The 13,894-nt window shown below is 39.9% G+C and overlaps 3 protein-coding genes across 6 annotated transcripts; all 3 read left to right on the top strand.

The window, feature by feature from the left end:
• The first annotated feature begins 438 nt into the window (after nucleotides 1-438).
• LOC135643840 (zinc finger protein GAI-ASSOCIATED FACTOR 1-like) lies at nucleotides 439-2,729 on the top strand. The gene is made up of 4 exons (XM_065161206.1): nucleotides 439-598; nucleotides 705-1,095; nucleotides 1,189-1,585; nucleotides 1,807-2,729. The coding sequence occupies exons 2-4, from the start codon at nucleotides 954-956 to the stop codon at nucleotides 2,585-2,587; spliced, it is 1,320 nt and encodes a 439-aa protein (XP_065017278.1). The 5' UTR covers nucleotides 439-598; nucleotides 705-953; the 3' UTR covers nucleotides 2,588-2,729.
• A 687-nt stretch (nucleotides 2,730-3,416) lies between these two features.
• On the top strand, nucleotides 3,417-10,150 carry LOC135643107 (WD-40 repeat-containing protein MSI4-like). Of its 4 annotated transcripts, XR_010498149.1 has the most exons (7): nucleotides 3,417-3,571; nucleotides 4,112-4,175; nucleotides 5,911-6,049; nucleotides 7,443-7,505; nucleotides 7,949-8,014; nucleotides 8,100-8,174; nucleotides 10,013-10,150. XR_010498149.1 is itself a non-coding variant. In XM_065159700.1 (6 exons), the coding sequence occupies exons 1-5, from the start codon at nucleotides 3,520-3,522 to the stop codon at nucleotides 7,982-7,984; spliced, it is 354 nt and encodes a 117-aa protein (XP_065015772.1). In that variant the 5' UTR covers nucleotides 3,417-3,519; the 3' UTR covers nucleotides 7,985-8,014; nucleotides 8,100-8,210. The 4 variants fall into 4 exon arrangements, 2 of the variants coding, with proteins under 2 accessions (XP_065015772.1, XP_065015771.1); XR_010498148.1 differs by having other exon boundaries at nucleotides 7,949-8,174; XM_065159700.1 differs by lacking the exon at nucleotides 10,013-10,150 and having other exon boundaries at nucleotides 8,100-8,210.
• On the top strand, nucleotides 9,910-12,131 carry LOC135643109 (WD-40 repeat-containing protein MSI5-like; the record flags this gene model as incomplete). The annotated part of the gene is made up of 5 exons (XM_065159701.1): nucleotides 9,910-10,232; nucleotides 10,484-10,565; nucleotides 11,010-11,083; nucleotides 11,507-11,581; nucleotides 12,011-12,131. Coding segments are annotated over 5 exons (636 nt in total), but the record flags the coding sequence as incomplete, so codon positions are not given.
• Nucleotides 12,132-13,894: the final 1,763 nt, after the last annotated feature.

Here is a 13,894-nt window from a genome sequence, read left to right as displayed (position 1 = left end):
AAACCGGTGACCACATTGGGACGATGGATGGTGTAATACTACCAGAAATCAACACTGTCTGTTGGATGAATGTAAAATTACAGAGCTCAATGATTCATTCGAGAAAGAGATAACGAGGGATGGGGGAAAGGAATAATATGTACGCGAATGGAACAAAGGATAAGACAGACAATGCAACGTCAGAACAGCACGACAAGGACGACGCCGGAGCAGATCCGACGCTCGTCGAATGATTCGATCGTCCAACGAGTGAGGCAGCCGTTCGATCTCTCTCCTGATTCGGGTGTCCGAGTGAGTCCTCCCTGACTTCACCGTCTAATTTGGATTGGATCTCTCGATCGCTTTGGTTAGGTTGCCTTGTCAGCGTACACATGGAACGACTCGTTGCCCCCCCTGAATTATTTAGGGCTTCTCTGTTGCATGCAGCAATTCTTCTCATCATTTGCGAATGGACCTTTTATCCTCGTTGATTCAGCTTCTTCGAGGACCTCTTATTTATGTTAGACACTCAGCGTAGCGGGAGCTGGCTGAACCATGGGAAATATTTCTTCTTCTTGCCCTCCGGAATGAGCTGATCGAGACCTGCTCGGTTCCATTTGTCAGCTTCATCAAGCCTTTTTCTTGTTGCCTTCTTTCTTCTGTGCTTGCAGCACAAATAAAGTTGAATTAGAGTCATAACGCATCTATTTTACTTGTGTTTTCAGGGATGGTGCTATCTACTGTCATGTAGAATTTTGGGAGATCTTATCGTAGGTGCATGGGAGACTTTTTCGGATTGTAGTCGATCATGCTTTAGACGAGTGGAAAAGCACCTTCTGAAGACTCAGATCCATATCCTTCATTCATTCATTCATTCATTCTCCAGTTTTGGTACTCGAGAGCTCCTCAGCTGATTCTCCCTAAACCTTAAACGGAGATCGAAGCTAGAGGATTCCTTCAGCAACAATCTAAAGATGAAGGTGGTGGAACACAAGACGCCTGGTCTCACTTCCGGCACCGGTGAAGTCACTGCTGTCTCTTCCAGCCAGCAATCTTCTTTTGCCTCTCCAAATCCACTTCCGGCTAAGAAAAAGAGAGGACCTGCAGGGAATCCAGGTCTCACCATCGCGCTAGCTGTTATCTTTCGCTTTTTTTGTTCTTTCCCTCGATCAAACAGTGAGACACCTCATGCTTGGTTGTGGAGTTCAGCTCCAGAAGCCGAGGTGGTGGCGCTGTCCCCCAAGTCGTTGATGGCAACCAATAGGTTTGTGTGTGAGATCTGTAACAAGGGGTTCCAGAGGGATCAGAACCTCCAGCTCCACAGGAGGGGCCACAACCTGCCATGGAGGCTGAAGCAGAGGACGAGCAAGGAGGCGAGGAAGAAGGTTTACGTTTGCCCAGAGGTGTCGTGCGTCCACCATGACCCGTCCAGGGCACTCGGAGACCTGACAGGCATCAAGAAGCACTACAGCAGGAAGCATGGGGAGAAGAAGTGGAAATGCGACAAGTGCTCAAAGAAATATGCAGTCCAATCCGATTGTAAAGCCCACAGCAAGATCTGTGGCACCAGAGAATACAAGTGTGACTGTGGAACCCTCTTTTCAAGGTAATGCCTCCAACCTTAAGACCCCCATCACACACAACACCCCTGTCACTAGTCAGAAAACAGCAGTGAAAGGAACAACTGTTGTTTTGGATCTTAGCCAGGAATTATAGAACAACCAAATTAATTTCTCCCCTTTTTTCTGTACTTCTGGACTCGTACGAGAATTTTCCACTTGTTTCTTAGTGTTTCTTTCTTTTTCGGGTATTGCTGACTGCAAGCAGGAGAGACAGCTTTATCACCCACAGAGCCTTCTGTGATGCATTGGCAGAGGAGAATGCAAGAGTAACTACAGCAAACCTGGTGGGTGACGCGCACCAACTTCTGCTCCCTCAGCCGGCTTCGTCAGCCCATGAACATTCCGTTCTTCCAAATACGACCAATGTTACTACTACTACTACTACTACTACAAGCAGATGTTGCCACCTAGAGTTCTCGATAAAAGGAGAGGAGCAGGATCCCTACCCCAGCATGAAACCATGGCAACCTGCAAAAATCCATGGGCTGCCTTCCATCTGCTCCGCAGTTCTCGAGCCTGTGTTCCCGTATAAGAACCACCAATCTCCTTATCTTTCTTCTCATCCGACTTTGACAAGCTCGCCTCATTTGTCAGCCACTGCATTGCTCCAGAAGGCAGCTCAGGCGGGTGCAACCATGAGCAGAACCAAGATCAACACGGAGATGGCAGCAGATACACCAACCACTGCAGGCATTGGTCTTTGCTTGTCCTCGCACCGTGGCATGCGTTACGGATGTGGTAGTTCATCGCACGGATTAGGCCCTTCTGTTACATTTCTACAAGCTACAGCTCCTGGTGGTTCTTCTGAGGGGTTCCTTAATGGAATGCTGGCTGGATCAGACAGGCTAAAGGGAAGCCATGACAAAGATGAGGAGTTTGCAAGAGAATCCCTGTGCAACAGTCACTTCTCCAGCAGGGAGATCCTTCAGATGGCTGATACAAAACCAGCCATGGACTTCTCTTCCTGCGAGCGGCCTCAACTTTGAACTTTGCATCGGTAGCTACTCGAAAGGAGACTACGTTATGATTTGTTTCCATCTTCCTCTCTCTGAGATTTAAAGAGAAAATCCATTTTGGTGTATCTTTTAATTAGTTTCTCCTTCGAACAGAAAAATAATTGTTTGCGTATATTACCCCTCTCTCTGTCTCAGTCTCATCTGCTTGAGCTTATATTTCTCGACGCAAGAATGTTATATCCAGTAGTTCTTGCGTCGTCGGGCAGCGACCGTCTCGTCGGCAGGCGCCAGCCATCGGTGTGCCTCGTCATTGCTGATATCCAACCTCGAGAAGCGGCAACTCTGTCTTGCTGTCGGGCAACCTCGACTCGTCCTAGCTGACGAACTTATTAGTTCTTGATTCTCGTACTCTTCAACTAACGTGGAACTAAATGATCTTATCATACGTATTCCCACATCCAATATCTCCCTCTTTTTCTAATCTAAGCCAAGAACTTCCTCTGCTTCCTGTTCGAGATTATTTAGTTTGCTTCTTCCATTTGGTAGTACTTGCGTACGCTCGACTCCTTTGCCTTTGTTGGATTTCGGTAGGGCCATTAATTAGCGCATGAAGTGCTTTTTGGATGGCACTACACTCCATAATCTTTATGACATGCCTAATTTAAGTGGGCATCGACGCTAACCTACGCGGTTTGTGTACTGGAATCAAGTGGGGGCAGGCCGGATATGCTGCTGACTTAGAAGGCCAAGATTGGGCTTTATTAGAGCCCGGCCCATGAAAAGCCCGACAGATTGGAAATTTGAATCGACCTTTTTAAGGGTGTGGGTGGGTTGTCCGAAGCGGAGCTACGAAGCCGGGTCTAGGCGGAGACTGGCGCGCGGAGGAGATGAGAGAGAGAGACGAGGGAAGGCGACGGTAGACGAGAGGTACACACGGTGGAAGTCGCTCGTCCCTGTCCTCTATGATTATTGGTTCGCCAACCACAACCTCGTCTGGGCTTCCCTCTCTTGCAGGTGCTTCTCCCTCTCACTCCCCATATCTCCTTCTTCTTCTTCGTTCTCCTTATCTTAACTTTTATCTCCCCTTTTCGGGGTCACGGTTAAGGTTTTCCCTGATTTGATCTTGTTCCAGGGTTTTGCATCGTACATCTTAGGGTTTATGCTTCCTTCTTTACTCGACCGTGTCGTGAACGTGGACCCGTGCTAGCTTCGCACTAAGATGACGTTAGGTAGCAAACATCACGGGAATATACATGGGAATGAGAAGATCTACTGTGTATTTGACTCACTTTCTTCTGTCTCCCTCTTCTACTTTGCCCCTGTTTTCGGGAAACGACTGGACCGTCTTGCATTTTAGAATTTCGGTAATTGACTTTTGGTATGTCAATGGAAATGTAGATAAAACAACGACCTAGATTTTAATATAATCGCGTAACCTAGGAATATAGGAGATCTTGGTTCTCGGTTAAACCTTGGTGAACGAGTGGCTTTTCTTTTGCTTCATAAACCTCATTGTAGCGGTCTTCTTGCACTTAATTTCTTTCTCCTTTGTAGGTGGCGGCCTCAACATGAGCAAGCAACATACAAGAATCGGCAGTGGCTATACCTCTCTGAGCAGGTAAGTCAACCAAGATCCTAACAAGTAACATTTTCTTGCCTGGCAACCGAATATATCCATAGCTTCAGTTGGGAAATGAATTTTGCTTTAGACCACAAAATCTATGCTCGATCCATCTACATGCATAATGATAAATATGTGTCCATCATATGGTTGAGACATATGTTGCCTGTTGTGCAAACATGCAATTTTGACTCCCTTTATGCCCTTATGATTCATCTATATTATGTTCTATATGAGTTAAGTGTAGATTCCAAACATTTAAAACTTTTTATTATATGTTCTTGACAGTTGTACTTGTGGCACTAAAAAGTCCTATGATGTTATGGCACATCAAATATTTACACTTCTCTTGGGCATGACCTGGGTTGTATGTGACATCTGACCTATGTTCTCCTGATACATATGTGGAGCTCATTACATTATGGAACACTGCCCTTGACTGCTAAATGGCCATTTACATTGCATGTCAGACACTTGATACTAGATGTTTGCACAGCATGACTGAATAAATGCTTTAACCAGGGAGAACTCAAATGAAGTGATTTTTTCTGCAAGCTTCTTGGTTCTTATAATTGTTACGTGATTCCTATCTTTAAAGTGGATTACAAACAGTTCAAGGGACTAAGGAACTCAAACTGCAATTCAACTATCTTTTACAGAATTAATTATTTTCAGCCAATATCAGAAAGTAGCAGTTGAATTTGTCAAATTCCAATGGGATAGATATGTATGTTGTAAAATCTTATTGTGTAATAGATAAAAATTTCTTTTAAAAGGTTGATTTTCTTCTTTGCATTTCCTAGCTCTGGTTAAACTTAGATATAATAAATATTGATTCACCAAGTTCGAGAATGCTATTTACGTACCTGCAAAATTTGTTTCTTCTTCACTTAACTAATTATTTACAAATGCCACTCTGATTGCTGTTGCATGAGTAACTTTCAATAGTTTCTGACTCCTCTTCTCACATTAACTAGTTAGTGATACCAACCAATATGTATGGTAAGAGTGAACAAAATTGTATGAAGCAGATAATAGAAGCAAGTCACCATTTTTTTAAAGAACACTCAGCTAGTTGTTTAGTAGCTACAATAGTTTAAAAAGCTTTGCTAGCATGCAAGTCATATTTTTATTTCTAATTGAATGATGTGGTAAAGTAGTTTTTGCATTTTTGGATCGAGTTTGGTGCAAACATGAATGGGTTAAGATTCTTCTATGCACTGTTTTTGTAGAAGTTCTATATGTGTACAGCTATTTTGGTGGTATTGATAGTTCACGTCTATTTAAAATAAAGGAAAAGAAATTACAATACTTGAACAGAAAAAAGAACACACACTTTTGATTTACTACAAAAGATCAGTAGCAGGACAATTTGTGCTTTCCTTTCCCAGCACCTTATGTGCATAACACATATGCTGGTTTGTAATATTTTGCAAAATATTTTTGGAGCATGTGTTGCTTCAGAACTCCTTTGATAAGCAAGCATTTGTTTGTATGTTCAGTTGGCACTTGAAATGTACTTACTTGCAAGTGACTGATGAGTTTTCTCATGTTTGTATGTCATGTTTTTTATATCACTTCATTTTATTGCTTTTCTTATTCAATGGTGCCGAAAGATATTTTAAGGTCATCTTATTCGGACAAAGTAGTTCATTTCTCATATGTATCTTCTGCTGCTGTGTGACAGAGAAAAGATTTCTTTTGAGTTGTATCTTGTCTCTTTCTGATGTAGAGACTGGAATCTGGAAATGGTTGTGTGTAAGGAATCAGCTGCAACATTGCAGACTGATGGCTCTGTACCAAATACTCTTGTTATAGCAAATTGTGAAGTCGTCAAGCCAAGAGTTGCAGCGGTGGAGCATATATCCGAGGTTACTTGGTTCAATAGATCATTTTGGTCATTGTAACATCAGATTTGCTTGCGTGATTGCTAAAAAGGGTTTATTTCTGTTTTTAGCTTACATTTGGTTGAAATGTAGTGATCCATATGTACTTCTCAGGCACATCCAACAATTCAACTAAGCTGATTAATGTATATCAGTCTGGGATATTGCTTTATTATGACTAATATGTTCCTCTGATGATTATCATTTCGACTTCTGTTTTGAACTAAGAGACAGTTTTTCCTTCTTTGGGAACTAAATAAGCTTGAGATTTTTTTATGGCCTGGAGCAATGCAAACTTTGCATACAAAGTTGCAAAAGAAAGTTGAAACTCTCCCCTACTGTATTCTGATTGATGCGAAAACTATTGGCTTTTGCCTTTTCATGATATATGTGGTGTATAAATTGGAAAAAAAATGGTTGACTTGTTTTCATATGTGTATTGCTGCCCGAATACTCCAGCATCAGGAATTGGTGTTGTTGTGTAAGGTTTGATGGCTTACTACTAGTAATTTGGGCATAAGCATATTGGGCGACATGGTTCTTGGTCCATACATCCAAGTTACTAGATCAAAAGGTCCATTGGCCAGGTTGCAGCAGTATACGTGCTTTTCTTTCTGGATCTTGATTTTATATATTAATTTGTGTGCATTATTGTTCAAAGCATAGAAATCATCAGCTTGATACTAAGTTATTTAAGAGCCCACTTATTTAGACATACAGAAGAAAATTTTGTTTGCTCTTTGTTTTAGCTTTGATATATTGGTGAATTTGTCTTTGCAAATGGACATGTTTTGGGGTGTGCTTCAGTCACCAAAGGCTGGTTTTATTACCATGTGTAAACCCTTTTAAATTGAGGTAATAGATGAGCATTTGATTATTAATGTGAATACTATCTAATATGCAAGCTCCTCCGTTGTTATTGGTATTACATGCTTACATGTGCTTCTCATTTGCTGGTTTTACACACTGATGTATGCTCCTTATTTGTTCTTGGTCTTACACAATTATATATGCTCCCCAGTTGTTATTTTTGTTTATTAATTTGAAATCTAGCTAATTGCAAAAAGTGATCTATGAAAATCTCTGTGATTTAATTGCTTGTGTATTATTATAAGTTCAATTCTGTTTCTGTAGTTACAATAGTGTTGGTCGGTGGTTTTGCTAAATGGTAGTGTATTAATATTTATTGTTTTGCAGGTTCAATTTTTTTAGATGCTAATGTTTGCAATATTTATGTTTGTCACAGTTCGTTAGAGTGATTCTTAACTTTATCACTTGCAAAGATCTATCTGATGTTATATAAAGCATGAATTTTCCTTTCGCAAGTTAAATAAATTTTAGTTTATGTTGTGCTAAATTAATGTTGTGATGCTTGCAGTTCAATGAAGAAGCTTGTTCACCATTTGTGAAGAAATACAAAACAATCATACATCCGGCGGAGGTATGAAATAATGATCTTTTGCTTATTTGTCTATTTCTACCTCACTGAGTCACTGTACATTTAGAATTTTTGTTTACCAGATTCAGTTTGAAGATTCTAGATTTTGATGTTACCATAGTAATAATCTTGTGACAAGAATCTTAAATGTATTGCCAAATTTAGTATTTCAGTATAATTTAGCTAAACCAGCCCACTGTCATGTTTTACAAAGCGGTTAGGTTGGTTAACATCTGACTTGGTTTGCAGTGAGTATCATTCACAGTCTAGATTCATTGTTGGCTAGCTTACGTAAAGCAAAAGTTCTAGTAACTTTGAGTTTGTATTACTTGGTTGATGTTCTGTAATGAGCTTTTTTACTTGGGATCAATTACTAGTGTTCCTAGGTACCTCGATTTATACGAGATTGGACAATCAAGTCCTCACTAATGTGTGGCTTCGTGCAGGTCAACAGAATCAGGGAGCTTCCTCAGAATAGCTAAATAGTTGCAACACATACTGACAGCCCTGATGTAAGGAAAACTACAATGTTGGTGTCATTTTTGGCCAAGTTCACTTTTGTTAGGCTTTCTGTAATGTCTCAATACTCTTATGAAGGTTTTTGTTTGGGATGTTGACGCACAACCTAATCGTCATCCTATGTTAGGAGCTACTGAATCCCTTCCAGATTTGGTCAGTCAATAATTTGAAGACGTGCGTTTTCAGTAATTCAATCAGTTGTGCATTTCTATCTCTTTGGTTGTGTAGTGAAAATTTGTTCTTTTACCAAAGATTAGTGAATGGTCCTCATACCTTAGAGTAGGAAATTTTGTTGATGAACAAAAGAAATTTGTTTAAAAAACTCAAATGTCTTTTGCAATTTAGATATTATTGAGTACTGCTTACAAGTCCATATTTGCAGATATTGACAGGTCATCAACAAAATGCATAATTTGCACTGGCTGTGTGTCCTACTGAACCCTTTGTGGTTTCTGGAGGTCCTAACTCTTCTTTATAACCTATGAGCACCATTTTCCATGTTGTAGTCTTTTGTCCCATTAGGCATAGAGCTTTATGCATCTGTTTGTTTGACTTGTCATGCCACTTGTTGGGAATGAGTTTATATGGTACAAGGTGTTGTTTATAGTTTAGAATTGTTTTTTTTAATGTTATGATGTGGGACTAAGGAAACTCTTTTCACTTGATGCAGCTGTCATTTTAGCATTTATAGCTTTCATGGAGAGATCTGTAAAGATGCTTTGATGCCTCATGACCCAAGTGCCCTCTCCAATAGCTTGCATATAATAGATCTATCCACATGGCTTGAAATAGATATACATTTTTTTAACTCTCTAACTTCACCGGTGATTTAAAAAGGTGCTCAGGCGCTCACCTAGGCGCCGGGTGCTTTAGGCGAGCGCCTGGGTTAAACCAGGTGACCAAACCAGCGTTTGAGGTTTGGTTCGGTCTCCAATGCTTTAGTTGGTTCAATCGAACCAACTAAAGCACCGATATCAGCGTGACTTCCCCAACCCTAACCCTACTCGCCGTTCATGCTATTGCCGCCGCTGCTGTCGTTGCTCTCGCTGCTGCTGCTGCTGCTCGCTGCTACTGTTGTTGCTCCCACTACCGTCGCTCGTCGCTCCTGCTCCCACTGCCGCTGCTACTATTGCCACTATCTCCGCTCGCCGCTCCCGTTGCCACTGTCTCCGCTCGTTGCTTTCGCTCCCGCTCCTACTGCTCGCTGTTGCCGGTGCCACTGTCGCCGCTTGTTGCTCTCGCTATCACTGCTGGTGCTCGTTGCTGCCGCTGCCACTGTCGTCGCTTGCAGCTGTCGCTCCTGCTCTTCTCAGTCAACACCCTCGGTCTTGCAACTCTTCCCTTACACTCTTCGATAGTATACTATTAATAGTATACTGTTAACTTTATACTAGTAATAGTATTTGTATTTATTAGATTAATTTAATAATATATTTTTATTTAAAAATTTAATTAATTATATTTATTAATTATATTATATATTTTTATATTTTAGTACTTCGCTCGGGCGAGCGCCTAGCGCCTCGGTCGTTTTTGGACCTTGGCGCCTTTTGGCGCCTAGCGCTTTTTAAATCATTGAACTTCACATATACAAGATTATTTTCTTATTATTTCTCGGTGTGTAGAACTATTGGGTATTACAATTTTGTCGGAAAAAAAAAAAGCTTAGCTCACTTAAAATGTTGCTCACCCATGATCATGCAATGCTGCCTGTCAATGCTTATGTTCATTAATGTTAGTGTTCTGTAATTACTTGAGTACAGACAACCTTCTTATGAAGTTGTTTGTTGCTTGAATCCATTATCATCATTTGTCTGATTCACCCTTTAAAGACAGTGTTGGCATGGTGTGATTGTTCTCCACTGAATCTGCTTGGCCTAAATTGTGAATTGCTATCAGTGTTGGCCAGTTTAACCTTCATGTTTTGCAATATGATAAAGCTTATATTCTCCCTTCTTGTATATGTTTTAACATTGTTTTGCCTACGGTAGGTAAGGATAAATCAGTTGTCTTGTGGAGCATACATGATCATATCTCGTCTCTATCAGAGTCATTGTCAAAGTCGCCTGTCTCATCAACTCCAAATTCAAGTGGTAAGCAGCCCACTAAAGCTGGTAATGTGAAAAGCTCAGGCAGCCCAACTGTTGGGCCAAGAGGTGTGTACCAAGGGCATGAAGATACTGTTGAAGATGTGCAGTTCTGTCCATCCAGGTACTCGTCTGTGATCTCTTTCAGTTTCTTTTCATACCATCCAATTATTGGGTACACATTATTTGCTCAAATCTGAGAGATCTAAATATTTATTTTAGTTTTCTGGATTATGTTGCAATTTCCATTCTTCCCCCATGTTTGCGTGCTTGATTAGACATTTTTCTGTTTCATGACCAAACATGAGAAAAAAGTTGGTTGTCTGTATTATGTTGTTCTCATATTGACAGCATCTTCTTTTAACTATGTTGAAGTGCACAGGAATTTTGTAGCGTAGGTGATGATCCTTGCCATATTCTTTGGGATGCCTTCGTTGGTACCAGTCCAGCTGTCAAGGTACAGCCAGTTGTCTTAATTAAAATATGATTGCAAATATGCTTTCTAAAAATAAATAGGATGCCATCTCTTAGATACCCCTGGTTTGTCCAAATGCATGAAACTTAAATGTTCCATACATGATGTTTTCGTTTGCTGAGGGTAATACTCAATTATACAAAATTCACTTGTCAAAAAATTTTAGTGCCATGTGGTTACAGTATAATTGCCAACTGCTATGGTAATATTGTCCTGCATCCTGTGGGTTAATCATTTTATGACATTTCTGGGCTCTGTTTGTAACACTGTCATGATGATTGTTTGTTGCAGATTTCTATTAGTAAATTATGCTGATAAATCGATGTCAGCACTTTTTTTTCTATTTATCTATGTGTCAGCTTTTCTTTTCTTCCTTCATCACAATGTTTCTAGTTCTGTTATTGTAACTTCATCTTTTGTTGCCAGGTCGAGAAAGCTCATAATGCTGACCTTCACTGTGTGGATTGGAACCCCCTTGATCAGAATCTTATTTTGATTGGGTATATGTTCTGATCTTCTACATTTTCCCATTATTTCACTTGTATTTTTGTTAGTCTTATTCATTACTGTTGAATTACATGACTGTCGTTATTTTCTTCTAATTTTGTTTCAGTTTTTGCTGATTCCAATTTGAACATGATGACTTAGTATGTGAATCGGTGGTCAAATTGGCCTCACCCTTACTATGACTTTGCAATCTTAATTTGGACAGATCTGCTGATAATTCTGTTTGTATGTTTGATCGCCGTAACTTTAACTTCTGGAGGTCTTGGGTCACCCATATATAAGTTTGAAGGTCACAAAGCTGCTGTTCTGTGTCTATCTTATTTTGCTTTGTTTTATTTGTAATTTTTTTTTCATTCACTATTAAACATCCCTGTTGAAGGCGGCCACTACATTCTGTCTACTGATTGTTGCTGCAGTGGTCTCCTGACAGAGCATCAGTTTTTGGAAGTGCTGCTGAGGATGGCTTCCTCAATATATGGGATCATGAAAAGGTATTCGTTTGTTGTTTGAAGTTCTTGAACAAAGTTTTAATGACTAGTAGATGTACTTGTTTTGGAAGGATGCTTTGATGGCTGATGCTTTGAAGACAATCAGAACCTATATTTTTTTTCCCACTATTGACATGATGAAAATCATTTGATGGCTTTTTTTCCCCTTTTTTGAGAATGCAAGACATATATTGGGATAGAGACGAAAATCACTAGTACTTCTGTGCTTTCTCCTTTGTTGTGGTGGTTTGCATCATGCCCTTCTGTGACCTCCCACATGTTTTGCTTACTCTTACTGAATTATAGAGATCTTATTCTTGGAGAGTTATAGAGATTAGAAGTGTTGGTGTTCTCTTTTTAAATGCTTGTCTTGATTAGAAATATTTTGCTGCTTTAAAATGCATCTTATCAAAATATTTTTCTCTTTTTTAGGTTGGTAAGAAGAAAGAAAGTGCTGGAACTAGGATGCCTAATTCACCCCCCTGGTTTATTCTTTCAACATGCAAGGGCATAGGTGTCATAACTTCCTCTTTATTCTAATAAAGTTAGATTCTCAGGTCCTGCAATTCGGCTACTTTATGTCTTACCTACTACTACTACCGTTAACTTCGATGCAAGATGCCTAAGATGGGTGGCTTAGACGGAATCTTTTGCCCCCACATAATTGTAGCATGTACCACAGCAGCGATAAATTAGGTTGATTGAATCTGGACAATAGTGATACTAAATATATTGAGCAAAAATGAAGCTTTGATGGTCAAGTTTGATTGATGATGAGAGCTAGGATTAAATAAAGATGACCAAATGAAGCAAGCAACTGATATTAGGATTAAAGAACAGGAGGGCACTTCATTAGTTCATTTACCCTCTTGTTAGCTATTACTTTTTGGCTGGAATGTATGTAATGTCTCTCTTCTCTCTTATGTTTAAGCTTTTGTTTCTCTCAGATGGAAGCTTGTTTTTGGAAATGGTTGGTATACACAGCCCATTGATTGTTGAAACCGTTCTTTCTTTTTGTGAACATGCATGCAGGGATAAAGTTGTAGATTTTCACTGGAATGCACCGGTGGTGTTTCTGTGATGACTGGAAGCACCGGTGGAGGTGGGTACCTTGCAGGTGAACCTCATTGGATCAGTTTTCCTGGTGGTCCATATTTTCCCATTAATAAATGGTGTAGGAACCTTTGTGTTTTTAAGGAGGATTTATCCTTGTTTTGGCAATTGGGCAATTGGGCAATTGGTAATGCCAGATATGGCGCATGAGTGACTCGATATACAGACCCGAAGACGAGGTTCTGGCAGAGCAGGAGCAGTTCAAAGCCCACATATTGTCATGTGGTAGTCTCGGCAGGATATCCTAAAGCCTTATCGGGGATTTGAGTTATACGTTGACTGCGTTTTTCTTAATCTCTTAAGATGATAAACTGAATCTTATGGAATATATTTTCGCATGAGCGATTAGGTGTCATCCCAAAATGTTGATGTCAATTAAAGGTCGCTTGGTACATTGTATACAAGGCGTCCAATTAAAGCTTATCAGTTTTTCAAAGGTCGTCCATTGGACAGTGCGTCCAATTAAAGGTCGCTTGGTACATTGCATAAGTTATCAGTTTTGCTGTTTTAATGATCATCAATATTGTACACCCTTTTTTCTTATTTTTCTCATCTTTGGAGATCAAATCAAGAGGAGACACAAGACGGTCTTGTAATATAGAACAAGAAGCACAATGACATGAATTGTATATATTATCTCTTATAGTTAATTATTTTTAATATCTTGATCTTTATACTTTAAAAATTTATATTGGTATGTTTATATTTACGAAAGTGAAACATTTAAATTTATTTATTCTGATTATATCAATTTTATTAACGAAAATATAAAAACAATAGGTAAAAATATAAATGTAACATTCTAGTTGTAACAAACAACATTGATGGTGACGGACGATGATGTTGCTGGTGTTAACGTAATTATTGAGCGATTCTTTCGTCACTATGCGTTTGTGTTGACAATGTTATCGTGGAATCGAAGTTCGATGTTGAAGTCATCATAAAGATTCATCGCCTATTGAAGCAAGACTCAAAGATGTGTGCCCTCCCTTGTCGGTGTTGTGCCTCTCCTTGCCACCCAACTCCACAACCACCATCACTCGTCCATGATCGAGGAGAATGTCATTGCAACCCTCCTCAACCTCCATCTTTGCCCATGAGGTACTCGTGTGCACCTCGAGCATCCTCGATGCCTCGCTGTCACCCAACACCCATAACCCTTTACAATAGCACCCTCACTGTCGCCCAACACGCTGTCGCAAT

The sequence above is a fragment of the Musa acuminata genome, chromosome BXJ3-7, assembly GCF_036884655.1.
Source record: "Musa acuminata AAA Group cultivar baxijiao chromosome BXJ3-7, Cavendish_Baxijiao_AAA, whole genome shotgun sequence".
Taxonomy (NCBI): Eukaryota; Viridiplantae; Streptophyta; class Magnoliopsida; order Zingiberales; family Musaceae; genus Musa; species Musa acuminata.
Note: the sequence above shows the minus strand (reverse complement) of the source record. Positions and strands in the feature narration are given on the sequence as shown.

What these genes read in the sequence shown, in the direction of transcription:
- LOC135643840 (XM_065161206.1), top strand. Translation starts at nt 954, where the DNA reads ATGAAGGTGGTGGAACACAAGACGCCTGGTCTCACTTCCGGCACCGGT. An exon ending in AGGACCTGCAGGGAATCCAG is followed by an intron (nt 1,096 to 1,188) that starts GTCTCACCATCG and finishes TGTGGAGTTCAG; the next exon opens with CTCCAGAAGCCGAGGTGGTG. An exon ending in TGTGGAACCCTCTTTTCAAG is followed by an intron (nt 1,586 to 1,806) that starts GTAATGCCTCCA and finishes GACTGCAAGCAG; the next exon opens with GAGAGACAGCTTTATCACCC.
- LOC135643107 (XM_065159700.1), top strand. Translation starts at nt 3,520, where the DNA reads ATGATTATTGGTTCGCCAACCACAACCTCGTCTGGGCTTCCCTCTCTT. An exon ending in TGGGCTTCCCTCTCTTGCAG is followed by an intron (nt 3,572 to 4,111) that starts GTGCTTCTCCCT and finishes TCTCCTTTGTAG; the next exon opens with GTGGCGGCCTCAACATGAGC. An exon ending in GGCTATACCTCTCTGAGCAG is followed by an intron (nt 4,176 to 5,910) that starts GTAAGTCAACCA and finishes TTTCTGATGTAG; the next exon opens with AGACTGGAATCTGGAAATGG.